General features: G+C 42.5%; 2 protein-coding genes across 3 annotated transcripts in view; both read left to right on the forward strand.

The window, feature by feature from the left end:
• The window catches only part of sptlc2a (serine palmitoyltransferase, long chain base subunit 2a), a 50,564-nt gene extending 37,280 nt beyond the window's left edge, over positions 1–13,284 (forward strand). The window contains exons 10-13 of one of the 2 annotated variants that reach the window (XM_055863863.1): positions 6,202–6,337; positions 6,620–6,749; positions 6,860–6,894; positions 11,021–13,284. In XM_055863863.1, coding sequence (XP_055719838.1) covers positions 6,202–6,337; positions 6,620–6,749; positions 6,860–6,894; positions 11,021–11,027 — 308 coding nt within the window. In that variant the 3' untranslated portion in view covers positions 11,028–13,284. The remainder of the gene's footprint in view (positions 1–6,201; positions 6,338–6,619; positions 6,750–6,859; positions 6,895–11,020) is intronic. The other variant, XM_055863862.1, reaches the window with a different exon arrangement.
• Positions 13,285–16,336: 3,052 nt separating this feature from the next.
• Positions 16,337–20,602, forward strand: part of LOC129812122 (isthmin-2-like) — a 57,346-nt gene continuing 53,080 nt past the window's right edge. Inside the window, exon 1 of the mRNA XM_055864050.1 lies at positions 16,337–17,230. Coding sequence (XP_055720025.1) covers positions 17,096–17,230 — 135 coding nt within the window. The 5' untranslated portion in view covers positions 16,337–17,095. The remainder of the gene's footprint in view (positions 17,231–20,602) is intronic.

Here is a 20,602-nt window from a genome sequence, read left to right on the forward strand (position 1 = left end):
AGAGCTGCTCCAAAGATGTCAAACACCTGTCGAAGGACACATTGGCATACCTGGCTCTTTTCCTCGCCTCTCACTTACTTTTGTGTGACAGCTAAGCTGTCCGTACCTGGCCCTCCTCCCCACCTCTCCCTTTGATTGACCAGTGAGCTGACCATACCTTGAATCTGTCATTGACATCAGTGTATACAGCAAAATTGTGATGTTGTTGCCACAGTGACAGTCAGTCATGTGTTTAGCATAGTGGTGTGCTAATTGGCATTTTTAATGATCACTGTGTGTGTGTGAACTGGGTCATGGCTGGAAAAGCAATCAAATTGGGGGAGGGGTCAATGTGTGTGTGTGTGTGTGTGTGTGCATGCCTGCATGAGTGTGTGCATTTATATAATGGTCTGTGTGTGGTGTGTGTGCGTGCGTGCATGAGTGTGTGCATTTATATAATGGTCTGTGTGTGTGTGTGTGTGTGTGTGTGTGTGTGTGCGTGCGGGATGCACAATGTAAAAAAAATTCAGTTGGAGGTCGTATATAGGTGGCCGGATATCCTGTGGTTCCCCAGGGGGACCGACACCCTCTAAACCCCCATCAGGGTGGTCCTTCGATGGGCTAGAGGGGGATGCCCTCCCCCTTGATGTCACCACAGATGCACTCTTAGAGCAGAATCTGTGCGTGTAACTTGACCTTTCACAGACATGATCATGCATTGATAAGTGTAGGATTTGCGTGAAAATGAGTCACGTACATGTATCTCAAGTTAGGATGTGGCAATGTTCGTTCACAGTGCACGTGAATGGGTGTCACAGACGACCACGTCGTCTCACTACCCATGTGTCAGCCTCAACGTTCTCCTCTGTTCTCGTCCCCTGTGTTGTTTCTCAGACTGCATCTTGGCCTCTTAGAGGTGACGTTAAAACCATCCATGCTTGGTTCTCACTCAACCTTCCAGTGTCCACAGATAAAACACTGAGATGAAGTTCATGGGGAAAACCATCAAAAGAGCTTCACAACACGTCTCTCTCCTCTGTGTACCACAGATAATTAATCCTACACTATGTGGGAACGGGGCTTTTTTATATGCACACACACACACACACACACACACACACACACACACACACACACACACACACACACACACACACACACACACACACACACACACATATATATATGGTGTGACTTGGTTCTATTCATCCAGTGTAGTTTATACAGCGGGCCTAGCCAGGCAGTAGTACAGTAGAGCTGTAACCCCTGGAGTTACAGGCCTGTAAAGTGGCCTTTTAAATGTGGTGTAAAAACACCCTCTCAGATCTATGGGCCAAGCCCAGTCATTCTTCACGGATAGCCCAGGCCTTATCAGGACCACAGACCAGGGCAGTGTTCATTAGGACATGGTGTAGCAGAATAGTTTGAAACAGAAAAAAAAACACACAAGTGTTTCTTATTGTTCCGTAAGCTATGTATTTGTCCAATCTTCAGAATAGCCTACAGTTGGACGCATATGTGCCTTTCGGGTAGTTCATATTGTTGGAGGATCTGTATCGCCAACCAAACCACTTTTATAATGGTGTTTTTGTATTGTCCGTGCTCCTGCCTTGATTGACGCATTAGTTGTCTATCTTTTTAATGTGTCATTTCTGCTGGTCAGGGCTCTCTTGCAAAAGAGACAGTTGTCTCAATGGGACTCGATGGCTAAATAAAGGTGAAATAGTCATGTGGACAAGATGTTACTGAAAGAGAGACTGTGTTACCAGACCCTCATCAGTACAAGAAGCAGAGGTGGAGCCATCACTGCAAAGCACCAGCCAGCAAGCCTCACACCCAGATAGACTAATTATAATCATGTATTCAACTTCTACAGGCAATACTATAAAGATGTATTGTATATCACTTGTGCAAAGCTGCTGTGATGGATCCAAGTTAGCTTCACAGGTGAATAAGATTTGAAGTGAAACGGCAAGACGTGGTTGAGTTAGATGTGTTATTATTCTTCGGGTTGGTTTACAAAGCCGTTGTCCCAGGATGATTAGTAAACTGTAATCCTAAAAACATGTTGATGGGATAAATATTATCTGTGGAGCCCGGGAGAAAGTCTTTGGAACAATCCCTGTTTCCACTCAGGGAAAACTCCCATTCGGGAATGCACACTGGTATTACGGTGTTCCCGGTGAAGTTGGGAGGTCTCGGTCACACCTGGGAGCATGTGGGTCTCATCTGGAGTGACGGCCAAGGCAGACAGGAGATGCAGGAAGTGCGACGGATGGAAGGGAAATGGTACTCTAGTCTCTCTCTCCCCCCCATCTTCAGTAGGGTACATGTCAGGGAAGCATGTATTTCTGAACATGGCCAACAATTTCGTGCCTTGATAAACATTGTGCCACTGCTCTACCAAGGACTGAACATGGCCACAAGCGTGTGTCCTATTTACAGAAGCTTTTGTTCATTTAATTTGTTTTGATTCAAAATCTGTCTTCACTGGATTTGAATCCTGTTGGATGATTAAGTGGATTAAGACTGGATGGATCCGGGCTAGAAACAGGTTTTGCGTGATATCTGGTTGACATTGAGACGGGCCATACCAACTCCAGCCCATCCATCTCAGTGGCGGTGTTGTCCTTCCCCTGACTCCTGAGAAAGGTGGGGTCCAGAGTTAGTGATGTCAGACGTCCCACCGTCTCTTCAGGACATTGAACTGTACATGAGATTGGAGAAGGTTGGTCTCTGAACGGTCTTGAATTTAGATGTGATTAACTCACTCTCCTTGCCTCATTCTGTCTCTACCTTGCATTTGTCTTTACTTTGCATGGTTTAGATACAGAATCCAGAGTCTTCTAAAGCTGTTTATCTTTCCATGGCTGTGTGTGTGAGTGAGTGAAAACCCGATTTTGCATGGACATTGCCATATAGAGCTTCCACCCCAGCTTCTTATTCTACTACTACTCAGATGTGTGTGTTAAGTTTTATTAGTCGTATGTACAGGATACACATGGTATACATCGTCCATTGAGATGCGTACGTGTGTGTGTTCTGACCATCTCTGCTTGTCAGAAGCCCTTGAACTGAAGCTGGTGTAGAAACCTCCAAAGCGCTGTGGGTGTTTTGTACTTATCCCTCCTTCTCCTCCTCCTCCTCCTCCTCCTCTCCTCCCCCCCCATTCTCAGATGAGAAGGAAGTGAGGAGGAGCTTTCATCTGAAAGGGAAACAGCCCCTACATCTGGAAGCTCTTTCGCCCCTCCACCTCCCTCAATCCCTCTCCTTTTCCCCCTCCACCCCTCCCCCCTTCCTTCATCTCTCCCCCCCATCTTTCACTCCAGATCCTTTTGCCCCGTGTCTGGAAGGAGTTAAGTGTGTATGTGTATGTGTACGTGTGTGTGCCCGTGCCACTGCGTACGTGTGTGTGTGTTGTGAAACTAGCTGTTGAAAGGGTACCCCAGAAGGATTTTCTTTGGAGAGCCCTGCACCCCATCCCCCTAGAGAGAGAACACTCTGACTGAAGAGCTTGAAGTCAGCGACCACTCACACACACACACACACTGCTCCCCCTGTAAGGCCTTATTGCTTTCAGATGGCCAGCCCTGCTCTGGGTCTTAATACATTTGTTCTCCTCACAGTTTATGTAGCTGATCACAGCTCTGGAGGGGAAAGGCTGGGTTCATTAGGGAAATGGCTGGAGAACATGGCAACGAGTATGTGCTTGTGTGAGCGTGAGTAAGAGAGACATTGTGTTATTTTTCTCCTATTCTCTCCCTCTCTCCTCCTTCTCCCTCCCCTCCTTTTTCTCTCGCTTTCTCTCTCTCTCTCTCTCCCCTCCCTCTACACTCTCACCCTCAGCAGTGGCAGTAGTCTTGTGTATTGGTGGGCAGTGCCAAGTGTCCAGTATCAGTTGAAACACAACACACAGCTCTATTAGGACGATGAGAGGATAGTGACTCAGAACCAGACCAAGCAGCCTGCTGCTATTTGTTTTCATCAAGGTCATTATCGATTCGGGACAGCCCTAAGTGATTCTCTCTGCCCAGTGTGCAAGTCATCTCTGGCATGCAATGGGCTGACTGACCATGCAGGATGGATATATACACACAGTGATAATACTGTGCTGTCAGTCCTGCGCCGTCGGGTATATACTTTCCCACAGTGTGTGTGAGCAGCCGGAGGAGAGGGAGAGAGAGGGGGATGGAGTCGAAAGGGTGGGAATATGTTTTCAGGGTGTTTGTGTGCAGAGTTATCTATCCAAAACGGAGATGTATGGTTAACCCACTTCTCCAAGCAAAGAACAAACATCCCAAAAATGTACATGATCAAATGCTAATCTTAGAATCAACTATTAAAGACTACCAGAACCCACTGGATCCTCCAGTTACATTGAATGAACTACAGGACAATATACAAACCCTCCAACCCAAAAAGGTCTGTGGTGTTGATGGTATTCTCAATAAAATGATAAAATATACAGACCACAAATTCCAATTGGCTATACTTAAACTCTTTAACATCATCCTTCACTCTGGCATCTTCCCAAATATTTGGAACCAAGGACTGATCACCCCAATCCACAAAAGTGGAGACAAATTTGACCCCAATAACTACCGTGGGATATGCGTCAACAGCAACCTTAAAAATCCTCTGCATTATCATTAACAGCAGACTAGTTCATTTCCTCACTGAAAACAATGTACTGAGCAAATGTCAGCAAATGTCTCTGGCTTTTTACCAAATTACCGTACGACAGACAACGTATTCACCCTACACACCCTAATTGACAAACAAACAAACCAAAACAAAGGCAAAGTATTTTCATGCTTTTGACTCAATTTGGCATGAGGGTCTGCTATACAAATTGATGGAAAGTGGTGTTGGGGGGGGGGAATACAACATTATAAAATACATGTACACAAACAACAAGTGTGTGTGGTTAAAATGGGCAAAAAACACATTTCTTTCCACAGGGCTATGGGGTGAGACAAGGATGCAGCTTAAGCCCCACCCTCTTCAACATATATATCAACGGATTGGCGAGGGCACTAAAACAGTCTGCAGCACCCGGCCTCACCCTACTAGAATCTGAAGTCAAATGTCTACTGTTTGCTGATGATCGGGTGCTTCTGTCACCAAGCAAGGGCCTACAGCAGCACCTAGATCGTCTGCACATATGCTGTCAGACCTGGGCCCTGACAGTAAATCTCAACTTTCATATGTTATACACACGTCGAGTCCAATGATCCCCTGTCACGTTCCCACACTTGTCGCTTTCCCTCTTCTCCTCTCGCTCAAGTGATTGCTGCTTCCCCCCCCCGTTTCAGCAAAAACGTCAGCATTCCATAAACCAATCCTGACGTGTGTATGTGTCACTCTCTAATGTGTAGCTCTCAATTGGGGATGATGTGTTTTGTTGGGAATGTGTCACCGCAAAGTGACTTGAAGGCGTCACTTAGCGCATCTGGCCAACGGCGGCGGAGGGGCGACTAGCAGGGGGGAATCATCAGGGAAGGGGAAATTCCTGGGCCCGAGTCCTTAGCATGCGCGGAATATTTGACAAGTGAGAACCCGAGGCGTGCAGAAATGCAAGCTGGCCCTCCGAAACTGTTCCGTCCGCCTCATAGCCAATAAAGGAACAAGCGGAATTCTGCTCTCCCTCAATATTACTGCGAGGAGCTTGGTTAGAAAGTGTGTTGACCTCCTTTCAAAAGGATGATGTAGATGTGTGTACCAATGTGTATGTACAAGTTGTAATCAATTGGCTCGTAATGCTTTCAGCCCTTGAAGCACACACACACACACACACACACACACACACACACATAGGCTTGCGTACACAGACAGACTACCTGTATAGTAGTGCTGTGTAGGAATAGATAGAGATCTGCAGTATATGCCTGGGGCATGAGGGTCTGTCTTGAGCTCAACCAGTCTGATAATGGCTACAGCCAGATGGTAACAGAGAGACAGACTGGGTTAACATCAGCTGTCTGTCTGTCTGTCTGTCTGGACAGAGGACAAACCACTGGAGGGTGTTACTGTGTAATCTTAGAAAGAGTTTTAACCAACATTGAGTAGGTTCAGGCTTTAGCTACTCATTTTTAAATCCTTAAATTCACCCCAACCTCGTGTGTGTGTGTGTGTGTGTGTGTGTGTGTGTGTGTGTGTGTGTGTGTGTGTGTGTGTGTGTGTGTGTGTGTGTGTGTGTGTGTGTGTGTGGTGTGTGTGCAGGTCGTGATCGCGTGCAGCAGTTGGCAGAGAACACGTTGTATTTCCGTCGGAGACTGACAGAGATGGGCTTTATCATCTACGGAAACAACGACTCGCCCGTAGTTCCCATGATGCTCTACATGCCGGCCAAGATCGGGTGAGTCAGCCCTGGCATCCATAGTTTAATCTATGAATATGAGAGGTTGCCTTTCCCCAGCCCCATTCCTCAACTTTTATAGTAAACCAAGTGGCTTGAATGCAGTTTTGTTTTTCAAATTAGGCTCAAAACTTTAAATGCACATTTGGTTGCGCACCTACTCGCAAACTACTCCTCTAAAGTTGTTGTTTGACTCTCTCTCGCTCTCTCTTTATGCTTCTCTCTCTCTCTCGCTCTCTCTCTCTTTATGCTTCTCTGTCTCTCGCTCTCTCTTTCTCTCAGGGCGTTTGGTCGAGAGATGCTGAAGAGGAACATCGGGGTGGTGGTGGTGGGCTTTCCAGCCACACCCATCATCGAGTCCAGAGCACGATTCTGTATCTCTGCCGCTCACACCAAAGACATGCTCGACACGGTAACTATCCCCCCCTCCATGCTTGGCACAAAATGGCTACCTTTTTCACAAGACATAAAGAGCGTACACTCATGGTCCTGTGTCCTTCCGTTCTTTCTTCCATTCTATAGCTTCCTCTTCCTAGTGCAGCGTTTCCCAAACTCAGGTACAGGACCCCATGTGGGGTCACCAGATTGAAAAATGGGGTGGGTAGAGAAAATAAAACGTACCTTGGTAGGTTACCCCCCATCCCCCTTAGTGGTGGGTGTATGTAAGTGTGACCTCCCCTCCCCTCATTGCTGGCATTAGATCAAACAGCCTCTCTTAATCTCTCTCTCCCCCAGGACTCCCCATTTAACTCTGCTGAAAAGCACACTCACTCTGCCTCCACCTCTTTTTTTTATCCTCTTTTAACTTCTCTTTCACAATGGCCTGTACCCCCTCTCTCCTCCCTCTCCTCCCCCTAGAACCCAAACCACCCTTTGATGTGACGTTATCTGTTTTCACATTGAGTCTAGGGCTGGGCGGTATACCGTATTTCATGATATACCGGTATTGATGAAGGGACCGGTTTAGGTTTTTACTTAACCTTCTATACTGGTATTTGAATGTTTGGTTTGTTAAATGTGATATGCCATTTGTAATGTCAATTTGTATAGTTTACTTCGCTACTTTAGTAATCTCTCTCCGCTCTTTCTCTCCTTGCCACTTTCCACACAAAACTAGCCACGCCCTCTGTCACTCAAGGAGCGCATAAAATGTTCCTCAACCATGACACACTTGCATTCAGTCTGCATAGTCAATGTAGCACATGCAACAATGTTGATGACAGCAATGCTGTTTTCCCTTTGCTTCTTAATATAAACCCACTAGCGTTCTTTAATGACACTATTCGTTTGTGTTTCTCACATCAGCAAACAGCTAGTTTGTCTTTTCTTAGCAAGTTGCGCTAAATCTTGTGAGACGCTAATTGTTAGCTGCTAATAGCTAGCTAGCTAGCTAATAAATGTACTGCTTAAGAGCAAACGTAGCTAGCTAATACAGCCTGATACAGTGATGGTGTAGACTTAAATCAGCATGTTGTTTGTGCACCAGGACTTTCACTTTTAGTTGAATAGTTTTCTATGAACGTATCTTTACTTTTACTCAAGTATGACAATTGGGTATTTTTTTCTCCACTGCAATTGAGTGCAGAAAATGCAGAAATGCTAAAGGTGCTAAAATTAGTTTTGGTTGAATTGAACACTATAAAACAATCATAATGGAGAAAGACTAATTGAAATCACTTAGAATGTATGAGTTGCCACCCTAGGATCACTTACTACTCATAAAGGGGCGGCAGGTAGCCTAGTGGTTGGAGCGTTGGACTAGTAATCGGAAGGTTGCAAGATCGGTAAAAATCTGTCTTTCTGCCCCTGAACAAGGCAGTTAACCCACTAGTCCAACACTCTAACCACTTTAAATAAAGGTAAAATAAAAAATATATGTAGACCTTGTTATTATTCAAAAACTAAAAATACCATCCATTTTTTATTTTATTTTAAATACCGTGATATAATATTTTGACCATATCGCCCAGCCCTAATTGAGTCACACATTTTTACATTTTCTTCCTCAAGTTCTTATTCACGTTTTGTATTTCATCGTAGTTGTAACTAGACTCGTGCTTATATAAAGCTCAGTCAGTGGTTTTGGGAGAGATCAAAAGTTGACTAGAGTGGGATTTACCTCAGGAAGTGGTTTGAATTTAAAATTCAAAAATGAAAAATAAAAATAAAGCTTTTTTTATTGAGAATTCAAAGGAAAAATGTATTTTGTTGAATTGGAATTTCAGTTTATTTCCTGAATTTACTTCTTTCAATTCATATCGACTCCAACCTTGGTGGAGGGAGTGATGGAGTGAGGGCTTCCACTTGCCCATAATGCTCTCTGATACGCTCTTGCCATCCACAGCAGCTCCAATGTATCTGTCTTTCTCTCTACTTTCTTCTATCTCACGCACTCCTTCTCTCCCATACATTTTCCATCACCCCTTTTTCGCATAAAGCAGTGCTTTCCTTGTCTGTCTTTCTCTCACACTCTCTCTCTCTGTTCCGCTCTTGCTCTGGCCCTTTCTCTCTCTCATATATCTACAGTTGAAGTCGGAGGTTTACATACACAGCCAAATACATTTAAACTCAGTTTTTCACAATTCCTGAAATTTTTCCAAGTGAAAAATCCCTGTCTTAGGTCAGGTAGGATCACCACTTTATTTTAAGAATGTGAAATGTCAGAATAATAGTAGAGAATGATTTATTTCAGCTTTTATTTCTGTCATCACATTCCCAGTGGGTCAGAAGTTTACATACAATCAATTAGTATTTGGTAGCATTGCCTTTAAACTGTTTAACTTGGGTCAAACATTTCGGGTAGCCTTCCACAAGCTTCCCACAATAATTTTGGTGAATTTTGGCCCATTCCTCCTTACAGAGCTGGTGTAACTGAGTCAGATTTGTAGGCCTCCTTGATCGCACACACTTTTTCAGTTTTCATTTTCTATAGGATTGAGGTCAGGGCTTTGTGGTGGCCACTCCAATACCTTGACTTTGTTGTCCTTAAGCCATTTTGCCACAACTTTGAAAGTATGCTTGGGGTCATTGTCCGTTTGGAAGACCCATTTGCGACCAAGCTTTAAATTCCTGACTGATGTCTTGATGTTGCTTCAATATATCCACATAATTTTCCTTTTTCACGATGCCGTCTATTTTGTGAAGTGCACCAGTCCCTCCTGCAGCAAAGCACCCCCACAACATGATGCTGCACCCCCGTGCTTCACGGTTGGGATGGTGTTCTTCGGCTTGCAAGCTTCCCCTTTTTTCCGCCAAACATTACGATGGTCATTATGGCCAAACAGTTCTATTTTTGTTTCATCAGGCCAGAGGACATTTCTCCAAAAAGTACGATCTTTGTCCGCATGTGCAGTTGCAAACCCTAGTCATGCTTTTTTATGGTGGTTTTGGAGCAGTGGCTTCTGCCTTGCTGAGCGGCCTTTCAGGTTACGTCGATATAGGGCTCGTTTTACTGTGGATATAGATACTTTCATACCCGTTTCCTCCAGCATCTTCACAAGGTCCTTTGCTGTTCTTCTGGGATTAATTTGCACTTTTCGTACCAAAGTACGTTCATCTCTAGGAGACAGAACACGTCTCTTTCCTGAGCGGTATGACGGCTGCGTGGTCTCATGGTGTTTATACTTGGGTACTATTGTTTGTACAGATGGACGTGATACCTTCAGGCATTTGGAAATTGCTCCCAAGGATGGACCAGACTTTTTTCTGAGGTCTTGGCTGATTTCTTTAATTTTCCCATGATGTCAAGCAAAGAGGCACTGAGTTTGAAGTTAGGCCTTGAAATACATCCACAGGTACACCTCCACTTGACTCAAATGATGTCAATTAGCCTATCAGAAGCTTCTAAAGTCATTACATCATTTTCTGGAAGCTGTTTAAAGGCTCAGTCAACTTAGTGTATGTAATCTTCTGACCCACTGGAATTGTGATACAGTGAATTAATCTGTCTGTAAACAATTGTTGGAGAAATTACTTGTCATTCACAAGGTAGACGTCCTAACCGACTTGCCAAAACTATAGTTTGTTCACAAGAAATGTGTGGAGTGGTTGAAAAACAAGTTAATGACTCCAACCTAAGTGTATGTAAACTTCCGACTTCAACTGCTGTCTGCTATTCATTCTTTGGTGTCACATTGATTGGTGTATCACCTCTCTTCCCTCTCTTCTTCTCTTACATCACTGTGCCTCTTTAGTGCCTGGCCAATAGTGAGATTCTGCCATTGTGGGTCTTGACGTGATAGTCATGTTGTAGATGAGTGAGTTGTGTGAGAGATCACCATGCTAGCTCTGCTCTCTCAAGTCCCAGTCTTCCCCCATCATAGATCCTACTGTACCATGTGTTAGTGATCTGGGAGGACTCGCATCACTCTCAACTGACTAACATCAAATGGTAGCTTCAGACAGCTGTAGTCAGCCTGTGTTAGACATAGACGTGAGTTTTGGCGTAAGTGTGTCTTCCATCGGTATACATGTTAAGCAAGACGGTATGTGTTTGTTTTGTCAGGCTCTGAGTGTAATCAGTAATGTGTGTGTGTGTGTGTGTGTGTGTGTGTGTGTGTGTGTCTCTGCAGGCATGACGTGTGTGTGATCATTAACCCAAACACACAACACACTAGAGTGATCATTGACACGCGTATCTGTGTGATAATGTAACATTTATGTTGTGTGTGTCTCTATGGTTAGGCCCTGAGTGTGATCAGTGAGGTAGGAGACCTACTGCAGGTCAAGTACTCCAGACACAAGAGACTGCCCTCTCTGGACTGAGTCGTCGACCATAGCATCTACGACCAGATACAAGACTGAACTGGACCAGAGTGGACTAGACCGGATCTGACCAGATTGGACTGGCAGTCTTCCACACCCAGAACCAAAATGTGCTCGCCTTGATGTCACAGAACCACTTTATTCATCTAACACAAGGTTTTAACTTTCACACGCCTGCCTTATTTTACCAGGAAACTCACCGCATCATGGCGAAGAAGGAAGAAAAAAAACACAGAAAACATTTATTTTTTCAAACGATTATTTCTTACCTCTGTTTTGTCTTAAATAATGAAATGTTAGGTCTGCTTCTTAATTTATTGTGGTATTTTGTTTCTGGAGGATTAGTAGACTGAGGACTGCTTATGCGTGCTTGTAGCTGCTTTATGTCATGCTTATGTCATGTCATCTCTGATGTGTGTTTGGGAGAAACGGTGTGATTTGGAAAGACCAACCTAACTGTAGCTTACGAAGCTTTCGGGATACTCATCCCGAACCGAAGTATTTAACATTTTTGGAGGAGAGATGAAGAACAAGAAGAATCAACACAAACAAACAAACTCAATGGTGATTTCTAAAGGTCATAAAACACACAGTGAGTGTCTGTTAGAAGTTTCCCTTAGGTACAGATCTAGGACCAGCTTACCATCCCCAAAACCTATCCTTACCCATTGGGGGTGAAATGTATAACTGGCCTTAGCACAGTGTCAAGGGGCAACGTTATCCTACTCTACTCAGTGATGGTATTGCTATGAAGTACAGTTTAGGAGTGCTTTGAGATGCATGTCTGGTGTAACCGACTCCTGGAGCTAAACCTTGCTGTTCTAACTTGCAGCCAGGAACCCGTGTCTTACTTGAATCTCTAACTATGTTCTCTTTCCAAAGTATTTATGATTTTTATTTACAGATGACTATATCTCGTAACAGGTCAGAGTGAGAGATGTTGTACCAAGGCCTTTACTTTCAGATGAGCTATGAGCACATCACTCCTCCTCGCTCGTATCCACTAGCCCTTGGTTCCAGGCTGTTTCAGCTGTAGCTCCTAACCACAGATCGAGGATCAGATTATTCTACCCCGATCCTAACGTTATCATTAGGGGGATGAACAACTATATGACCCAGTATCGGTGGTTTGGGAAAAACTCCACCCACTCCAGTAGGAAAAAGTCGTATCCAGGGAAACGGATCTATCAGATGGGGGGGGGGGGGACTTAGTCAAGACAGACTTAGTCTTAACCAAACGTGTGTGTGACAGAGAGAGTTGTTTAATGTACAGATTTATTTATTCATGTTTCCATGTTTTTTTCTCAATTTGGAAAAAATGTAACATTTGATCACTGGCAGCTCTGAAGCCATGTCCTGCATGCACATACTTCTACACCTCTGACTGATCACAGTGCAATCACTACTGATGAGTATTTTATCGTTTGGCACACCTTAGCGACGCATGTACAGTATGACGTAGTCACTGACGCTGCTAGTACACCAAGAAACAAGGTGCTCAACCTGAACTCATTCCAAAATTACTGATTTTAATGTATGAAATTGATATATCACTTTGAAGACAAGGTTCTGTTGGAGTAAAAAAAAAAAAAAAAAAAAAGATTCTTTCTTTGAGAGTTTATTAATATAAGTGACCTGCAAAGAGCTGAAGTAGAGACATTAAGATCGTTTAAAATATAGAGAACTAAATAGATTTTTCATTCATTTTTCTTACTGTACAAAGAACTGTCTCACAATGACGAATGATTTGACTCATACAGCTAGCTATTTTTTTTCCCCTCAAAGTTTGAAGTAAATCTGCACTGGATGTGTGTGAAAATGTCTTTTGTATATTTCTATTTTTCTTGTTTGCACAAAGAGAAATACAACATGATACTGATGAGGTTTCAAAGTCTTAATGTCAAACTTCTTAAGATGTCAACACTGTCCTTCTGCCTCATGTGTGGATGACCTGTCTCTCAGGTGAGATACAGGGTGTGAGTGGCCATTCAACTGCTTTAAAACTACATGTATGTGTTCTAACATAACTTGGATGTGCTACAAATAGTGCATAATAATAGCTGTACTTTTTTTTTGGAATCAAAGAAAAATGCAGTGTTTGCTACATATCAGTGGATGACCTATTTGTAACTGTTTCACTCATGTTACGGACAACAAGATGTCATTAAAATAATGTAACAACGTTTTGTGTTTTATTACAAATGAATCGTTATTGACTTATTACACATCAGGGCCTGTATTACGAAAGCGTCTCAGGGTAGAAGTGCTGATCTCGGAACAGACCCCACCTCTTATTCATTATGATTTCAAATGCAAAATTGATCCTGGATCAGCACTCTGAGTCGGTTTGTGAATGAGGCCAGATTGCTTCACACATTCGATTTAATTTTGCTTTAGCTACAGTGCCTTCTGAAAGTATTCAGAGCCCTTGACTTATACCATATTTTCTTGTGTTACAACCTGAATTCAAAATTGATGAAATATTATTTGTTTTATCTCACCCAGCTACAACCAATACACCATAATGACAAAGTGAAAACATGTTTTAGAAATTTGTACAAATTTATTGAAAATGAAAAACAGATCTAATTTACATAAGTATTCACACCCCTGAGCCAATACTTTTTAAAAGCACTTTTGGCAGTTATTACAGCTGTGAGTCTTTCTGGGTTAGTTTCTAAGAGCTGAGGCTCCCGAGTGGCGCAGCGGTCTAAGGCACTGCATCTCAGTGCTAGAGGTGTCATTACAGACCCTGGTTCGATTTCAGGCTGTATCATAACTGGCCGTGATTGGGAGTCCTATAGGGCGGCGCACAATTGGCCCAACGTCGTCCGGGTTAGGGTTTGGCCGAAGTAGGCCGTCATTGTAAATAAGAATTTGTTCTTAATTTACTTTCCTAGTTAAATAAAGGTTAAATAAATTAAGAGATTTCCACACCTGGATTGTTCCACATTTTTCCATTCTTTTTTTCAAAATTCTTCAAGCACTGTCAAGCACAATTGGTTGTTGATCATTGCTAGACAACCATTTTCAGGTCTTGACATAGATTTTGAAGTGGATTTCAAAACTGTGAATCGGCCTCTCAGGAACATTCACTGTCTTCTTGGTAAGCAACTCCAGTGTAGATTTGGTCTTGTGTTTAAGGTTATTGTCCTGTTGAAAGGTGAATTCATCTCCCAGTGTCTGGGGGAAAGCAGACTGAAGCAGGTTTTCCTCTAAGATTTTGCCTGTGCTTAGATCCATTACGTTTCTTTTTATCCTGAAAAACTCCCCAGTCCTTAACAATTACAAGCATACCCATAACATGATGCAGCCACCACTATGCTTGAAAATATGTAGAGTGGTGCTCAGTAATGTGTTGTATTGGATTTGCCCGAAACACAACACTTTGTATTCAGGACATAAAGTTAATTTCTTTGCTACTTTTTTATCAGTATTACTTTAGTGCCTTGTTGCAAACAGGATGCATGTTTTGGAATATTTTTATTCTGTACTGGCTTCCTTTTTGCTCTGTCAATTAGGTTAGTATTGTGGAGTAACTACGATGTTGTTGATCCATCCTCAGTTTTCTCCTGTAACTGTTTTAAAGTCACCTTTGGCCTCATGGTGAAATCACTGAGCGGTTTCCTTCCTCTCCGGCAACTGAGCTAGGAAGGACGCTTGTTTCTTTGCAGTAACTGGGTTTATTGATGCACCATCAAAAGTGTAGTTAATAACTTCATGCTCAAAGGGATATTAAATGTCTGCTTTTTATTTTTTAGCCATTTACCAATAGGTGCCCTTCTTTGTGAGGCATTGGAAAGCATCCCTGGAAAATCCCAGCTCGACTGAGGGACCTTCCAGATAATTGTATGTGTGGGGTACAGAGATGAGGTAGTCATGTTAAACACTATTATGGCACACAGAGTGAGTCCATGCGACTTATTATGTCGCTTGTTAAGTACATTTTTACTCGCCATAACTTGCCATAACAAAGAGTTTGAATACTTAAGACATTTCTGCTTTTCCTTTTTTATTAATTAGTAAAAAATAAATAAAACATCATTCCACTTTGACATTATTGGGTATTGTGTGTAGGTCAGGTTTGTGGATACTTTCTGAATGCACTGTATAGAATTGAACAGAGTGGTGCTGAAGAAACATAAGCTAAGATCAAACCTGTAAAGGTGTTGAGAGCTGTTAACAGGTGGTAACAGGATCACTTTGAATACTGTCTCTGTTTCCAGCACATCTTATACCTTGAGCTGAACAATAGCTCCTTCATCACCTGCTCTCTTAAAACAGATCACTTTTTCCTTTCTTAGCAAGACAGCCTGACGGAAGTCAGAGATAACACACAGAATTTCTCTCACTAACTCACTCGCGTGCTCATGCTCGCTCTCTGTCACACACAGTATAAGCCGGAAGAGGTGGGAGATTTCCAGATAATGTTATCCTTCTCATGTGTCATAATTCAGAGCTGGTTCATCGGTTATCAAAGGGAGAGTTCGGTCTGAGGGCTAACACAAAATGAGGTGTGGTTTTAATTCAACATGATTATCACAGAATAAACTCATACTGTCGGTCGCTGTAAATCATGCCATGGCGTTGTCTTTGCGTCTTTCGCTATCTCTGATTCCCTCTGTGGAGAGAAGTTCATCATTTCTCGCTCTTTAGTTTACACGGTCACACCCGTCATCAGCTTCACTTCATATGTATCTTCAGTCTGGGAGAAAACCCAACACTCTAGTCCCTGGCTTCTGCAACCTTTGGAGTCAAAACGGGAAATTCTGGCACATGGACAAGATGATAGCGAGATAAATGGGAACTCTGTGGGAAAAGTCATTTAATTAAGCTCATCCCCGAACAAAGAAAATGAATTACTCCATATCAACTGGCATTATTAAACCACACGCCCCTCTAGTCCAACGGGGAGTGTCTAACCTTCAGATTTATTCAAAAGGGAGCATTCTCTGTTTAGCCACCGTCTTCGGCCTTATCCTTCCTCTCCTTCATAATGTTATCCTTTCATTTTGCTCATATTTAAATCACCCCCATCACAAAACTTCATTCATTTCGGTCTCTCATTCATTCCCTGATTTCGCTCTTTTATTGTGCGCTCTTTCGTAAGACCCTCCCTCAGAACGTCACCAGTAAAATGGGAGATGCGGATCGAGGCCTCAGCCAATGAGGCCACTGTACTATGAGTGGTCTCTGCGAAGGTGACTGGGACTGAACAGATGGTGACGGAGAGAGAGAGAGAGAAGCAGCGACGACTGTAGATGACAAACGGCTTTTCTCAAGCAGTCAAAGAAGAGGTTCCTTACAACAGGCACAGCAGAGCGCATGCGAGCATATTTGAGTTAGCAGCAGTTACGGTTAGAGAAAGTTACTTATTAAAACTCGGGATAAACTCAAGTCCATGTATTTCAAAGGAGTATACTATAAGGTTGCAATAGCAGGACCGAAGAAGCGTGTACGGAAAGCGAGCAAGTAAGGAGACGAAGCGTCTTTGGAGAGTGTAAAGTCAATGAAGGATAGGTAGGCAACATAGCTACCAGCCGATAGCCTGATCTAGTTCTGAACGGTTTTGATACAAGACTAAGACTGGATATTGGCGGGAGAAGAGCCAACGGGAATTAATGATCACAGTGCAACATATTTTAAGTAACCTTTGAGCGTCAACGTTGGAAGTGGCCTAATGGCGCATTTGGGGAGCAAAGAGCACCGACGAGACGCATCAAATTGGTTCCAAATTCAGCTCCAGCTCTGAAAGCTGAGTTCACTTTCAAACAACATTGGATTAAGAATCGTATATCGCAAAGTCTTACATATTGATTTTGGATTTATATTGATTATATTTAGGCTATGGGCCAGACTCGAGGGTTCTGAAAACGTGTCCAGCACGCCGAGCGGCTTCTAAATATCTGCTGTTGCTTTCCACACCGACCAAAGCATCGCAACACCAGCAAACACCGACGAAACCAACAGCTGTTGTCCCAACTTGGAAAAGACATGCAGAAAATGCACAGGAAGGTTAACCTACTGTGGGTAGTCTTCTTGACGATGACTCAGGTGTCAATCAAGAGCTTCCCCACCAACAGTCAAAAAAGTGCAGTCCCCAAGGACAGGAGCACTGCGTCCACGGAGGTAAAAGCCTACTAACTTTTATTTTCTACTCACAGTTAGGGGGTTAGGCCATTTGCTAATTTTCATTAAATGTCATATGATTGGGAAATATGTTTCACTCTGCTGAAACTTGACAGAGCGCATTTATGAATCGATGCACAATGTTACCTTAACACCTGGCTGAACGTAGCACGTTGTATGTTGTCTGAAATGACAACATTATTGTTTAGGAATTGGCATCATTCATCAGGAAGTTCATCTATTTGGTTAAACTCTTTATTCTGAAAGCTCAATGGGCCAGAGACAGTGAGCAACAATGGCCATGGTCCAAAGGGACTTCGTTGCGCAATCATTTTGCTGAAATGAAAGCAGTGGTAGTCGGGAGCTGGGGAGGGCAGTAGGCACCAGATCATGTGAAACGTTTGATTGTCTACACGTGTTAAGGGGAGACAATCTATTTAAAAAAAGCATAAAATAATGTACAACAGAGACAATGTTCTTAGGCTGTCCTTAGGCTGAGAGGAGCAGAGAGCCCTCTTTGGCTGGTGAGGAAATGGTCATTTTCCAGTTGGGATGACACTCATACCCGATAACACCTCAAATACCCCCCTCAGGTATCATTGGAGCATCTGGCAGTTCATGTCTGTCAGTGTGTATGTATGCTATACTGCAAAGACTTTCTACAGCTTATAGTGATGGGCTGTATTTAAATCTTAATAAAGATGACGGCATTGCCCTTTCACATGGCTATAATACAGTAATGACCCAGTTACTAGTCATCATTTTTCAGGGTTCAGGTCAGAGGTAAAGGGTCAGAGATCAGAAGTCTCAAAGGGTTATTAAGCAAGTGTAGCCTCAGGCTTAGACCCTTTCTGATCAAATATTATTAATGGAGAACTCTCCCTCTATCAGTCTGTCTGTCGATTCCATCACACGAAGACAACAAATCTGCCCGTGATCTTACCCTCTTCTTACAAGGTACCACCTTCATACTTACTGGGTAGGTAAAATTAAGTGGTGTGTTTCCACATATATACTTGTGAGCTACAATTACATTGGACGACTCCATCCCATAAAGACAACAGCAAATCTGTCTGTGATCTTAACCTATTGTTACATGGTACCACCAACTTGAGATTTACAGATTAGGTACTGTATGATGTAAGAGGGCTGTAAAATGAAGTGGTGTCTATTTCCACATAGATACAATGTAGTTATTTGTGAAGTACCACCACATTGGATGACTCCATTCCATGAAGACAGATTTTCTTTTGTCTGATCTTACCATATTGTTACAAGGTACCACCTTCACACTTACAGGATAGATAAGAGGGCTGTAAATTGACGCTGTTGCTAATTCCATGTTAATACAATATATTTTCATGTTTACATGTGTACAATATAACAAAGTGATTTTTCACAATATAGACAAGCACGCAATTCAGAGTGAAGTGAATTTAATGAAAATCAACCAAACAAACCTGAGTAGAAACACATTTGTTTTCACAATCATATCAAATAGCTAGCTAGCTTAACAACAAAAGGAATTGCATACATTTCAATGTGAATATGTGAAAATTATTTTAACATTAGCGACATACAAGTTGTATCTACAGTACACGACATGAATATAAAGCATACAAATATGATTGAATAGAATCACTGCATACAGAATTTATTATACAAGAGACACAATTCACAAATCATACAGCACAACGGCAGAGCCATGTCTTGAGTGCAAAACTAATAATGACTCAATAGAGAACGCTAAAGTCCAGAAGTTGTGGGCGGAACTAGAAAGTTGGCCGTCAGAAGTATTACAATGTAAACGTACTTTATTCCGCCTGTCTGTGTATTTCAAGACAGGGTATCTCACTACACCCCAATACGCCATATGTCGAAAAAACGTATACTAAAAAAGTGGAAATAAAACAATCCAATAATACAATGGAAAAATCAAATGATTTATTATTGAAATATTGAGTGGGCTACGGAGAGAAACTAAATGTTGCAATTTCAGGCCATGTGGCGGAAAGTGATGTGGGTGCTGGATATGGGGGTGTGTGCTAGTCGGTCTGGGCAGGTGTGATGTAGTCGTTGTTTGTCTGATGTTGTCATTTGCACCACTCGGCAGCCCCACTCAGGCACCCGAGTAGCGCAGCGGTCTAAGGCACTGCAAGAGGTGACACTACGGTCCCTGGTTCGAATCCAGCCTGAATCACGTCCGGCCGTGATTGAGAGTCCCATAGGGCAGTTGGTACAGCATTGTCCGGGTTAGGCCGTCATTATGAATAAGAAGTTAAATAAAGGTCCAATAAAATATGTGTATGTTTTGTATTGTTTATAAAATATAAAATAAATCTTACCCCACCCAAAAATTAATGATGGCATACATTCTAACCACAAGCTAACATAGAAGATTGCTAGCCCAAGCAAATTGACTTGCAGAAATAGCTAGAAGTGCCACAAAATAACTGTAAACAGAGTATACACAAACTAAGCATCTATGCAATGTTCTCACAAGCATATTGCCTCGTAAGAAAACAATATCTTAACACTCAAAAGAGATACATAGATTCTGTACAACATGTAGCTAAGTTACTATCAAAGCGGGAGCTAGCATGCTAACACACAATGTAATATCAATGGTGATCCGTTTGCTTGTATGCTAGGCTAATTAAGCCGACTTTAGAATTAACATACAAAAAATGTCATTCTAACATAAAACACTGCAAGTTTTTTCACAATATTACCCTGCAGACATATCTTTCCAAAGCGCAGTATGGAATCAATTATTTATATTTACACTAGATGACTAACAGGGGGCAGTGTTTTGAAGCCACCACACCTCCATCTTGGCACCCCCCCCCCCCCCCCCCCCCACCGATCAAAAAAATATTTTGGAAGCTATAGCAATGCATTTATGAATGGCTATATTTGTTTTTGGCGTGTTTATTCTATTACGTAAACCTTATTACATAACATTAAACATTAAAAAAAATGAAAAATTATATTAAAACATTTTCCTTAAAGTATAATTTTTTAAAGTTCTAATGTTATTTTCCTCACTACAACAGAAAAAATAATTGTCCTTGAAACATTTAATTGAAATTCTGTAGGACTGCTTCATCCGGGGAGTGCCAATAGGCGACCGGTGGCTTCAAAGCCTTACATTGGCCAATACATAGTATCCGAAATTCAGGGTTAATATACATCATTTGAAGGAACAGAGGAGCTTGCATGTGAAGTGTCACTTCAGCAATCTGTGGCCAGGGACGGCTGGCCACATTAAGACTTCTGTTTTTTTCCCATCAAAATAAAAGCATGCGGTAAAACGCTGTGTATGATATTAATTTAGTTTTTTGGGGGGCAGTTTTGCATAGTGCACGTTAT

Source organism: Salvelinus fontinalis, chromosome 15 (genome assembly GCF_029448725.1).
Source record: "Salvelinus fontinalis isolate EN_2023a chromosome 15, ASM2944872v1, whole genome shotgun sequence".
Taxonomy (NCBI): Eukaryota; Metazoa; Chordata; class Actinopteri; order Salmoniformes; family Salmonidae; genus Salvelinus; species Salvelinus fontinalis.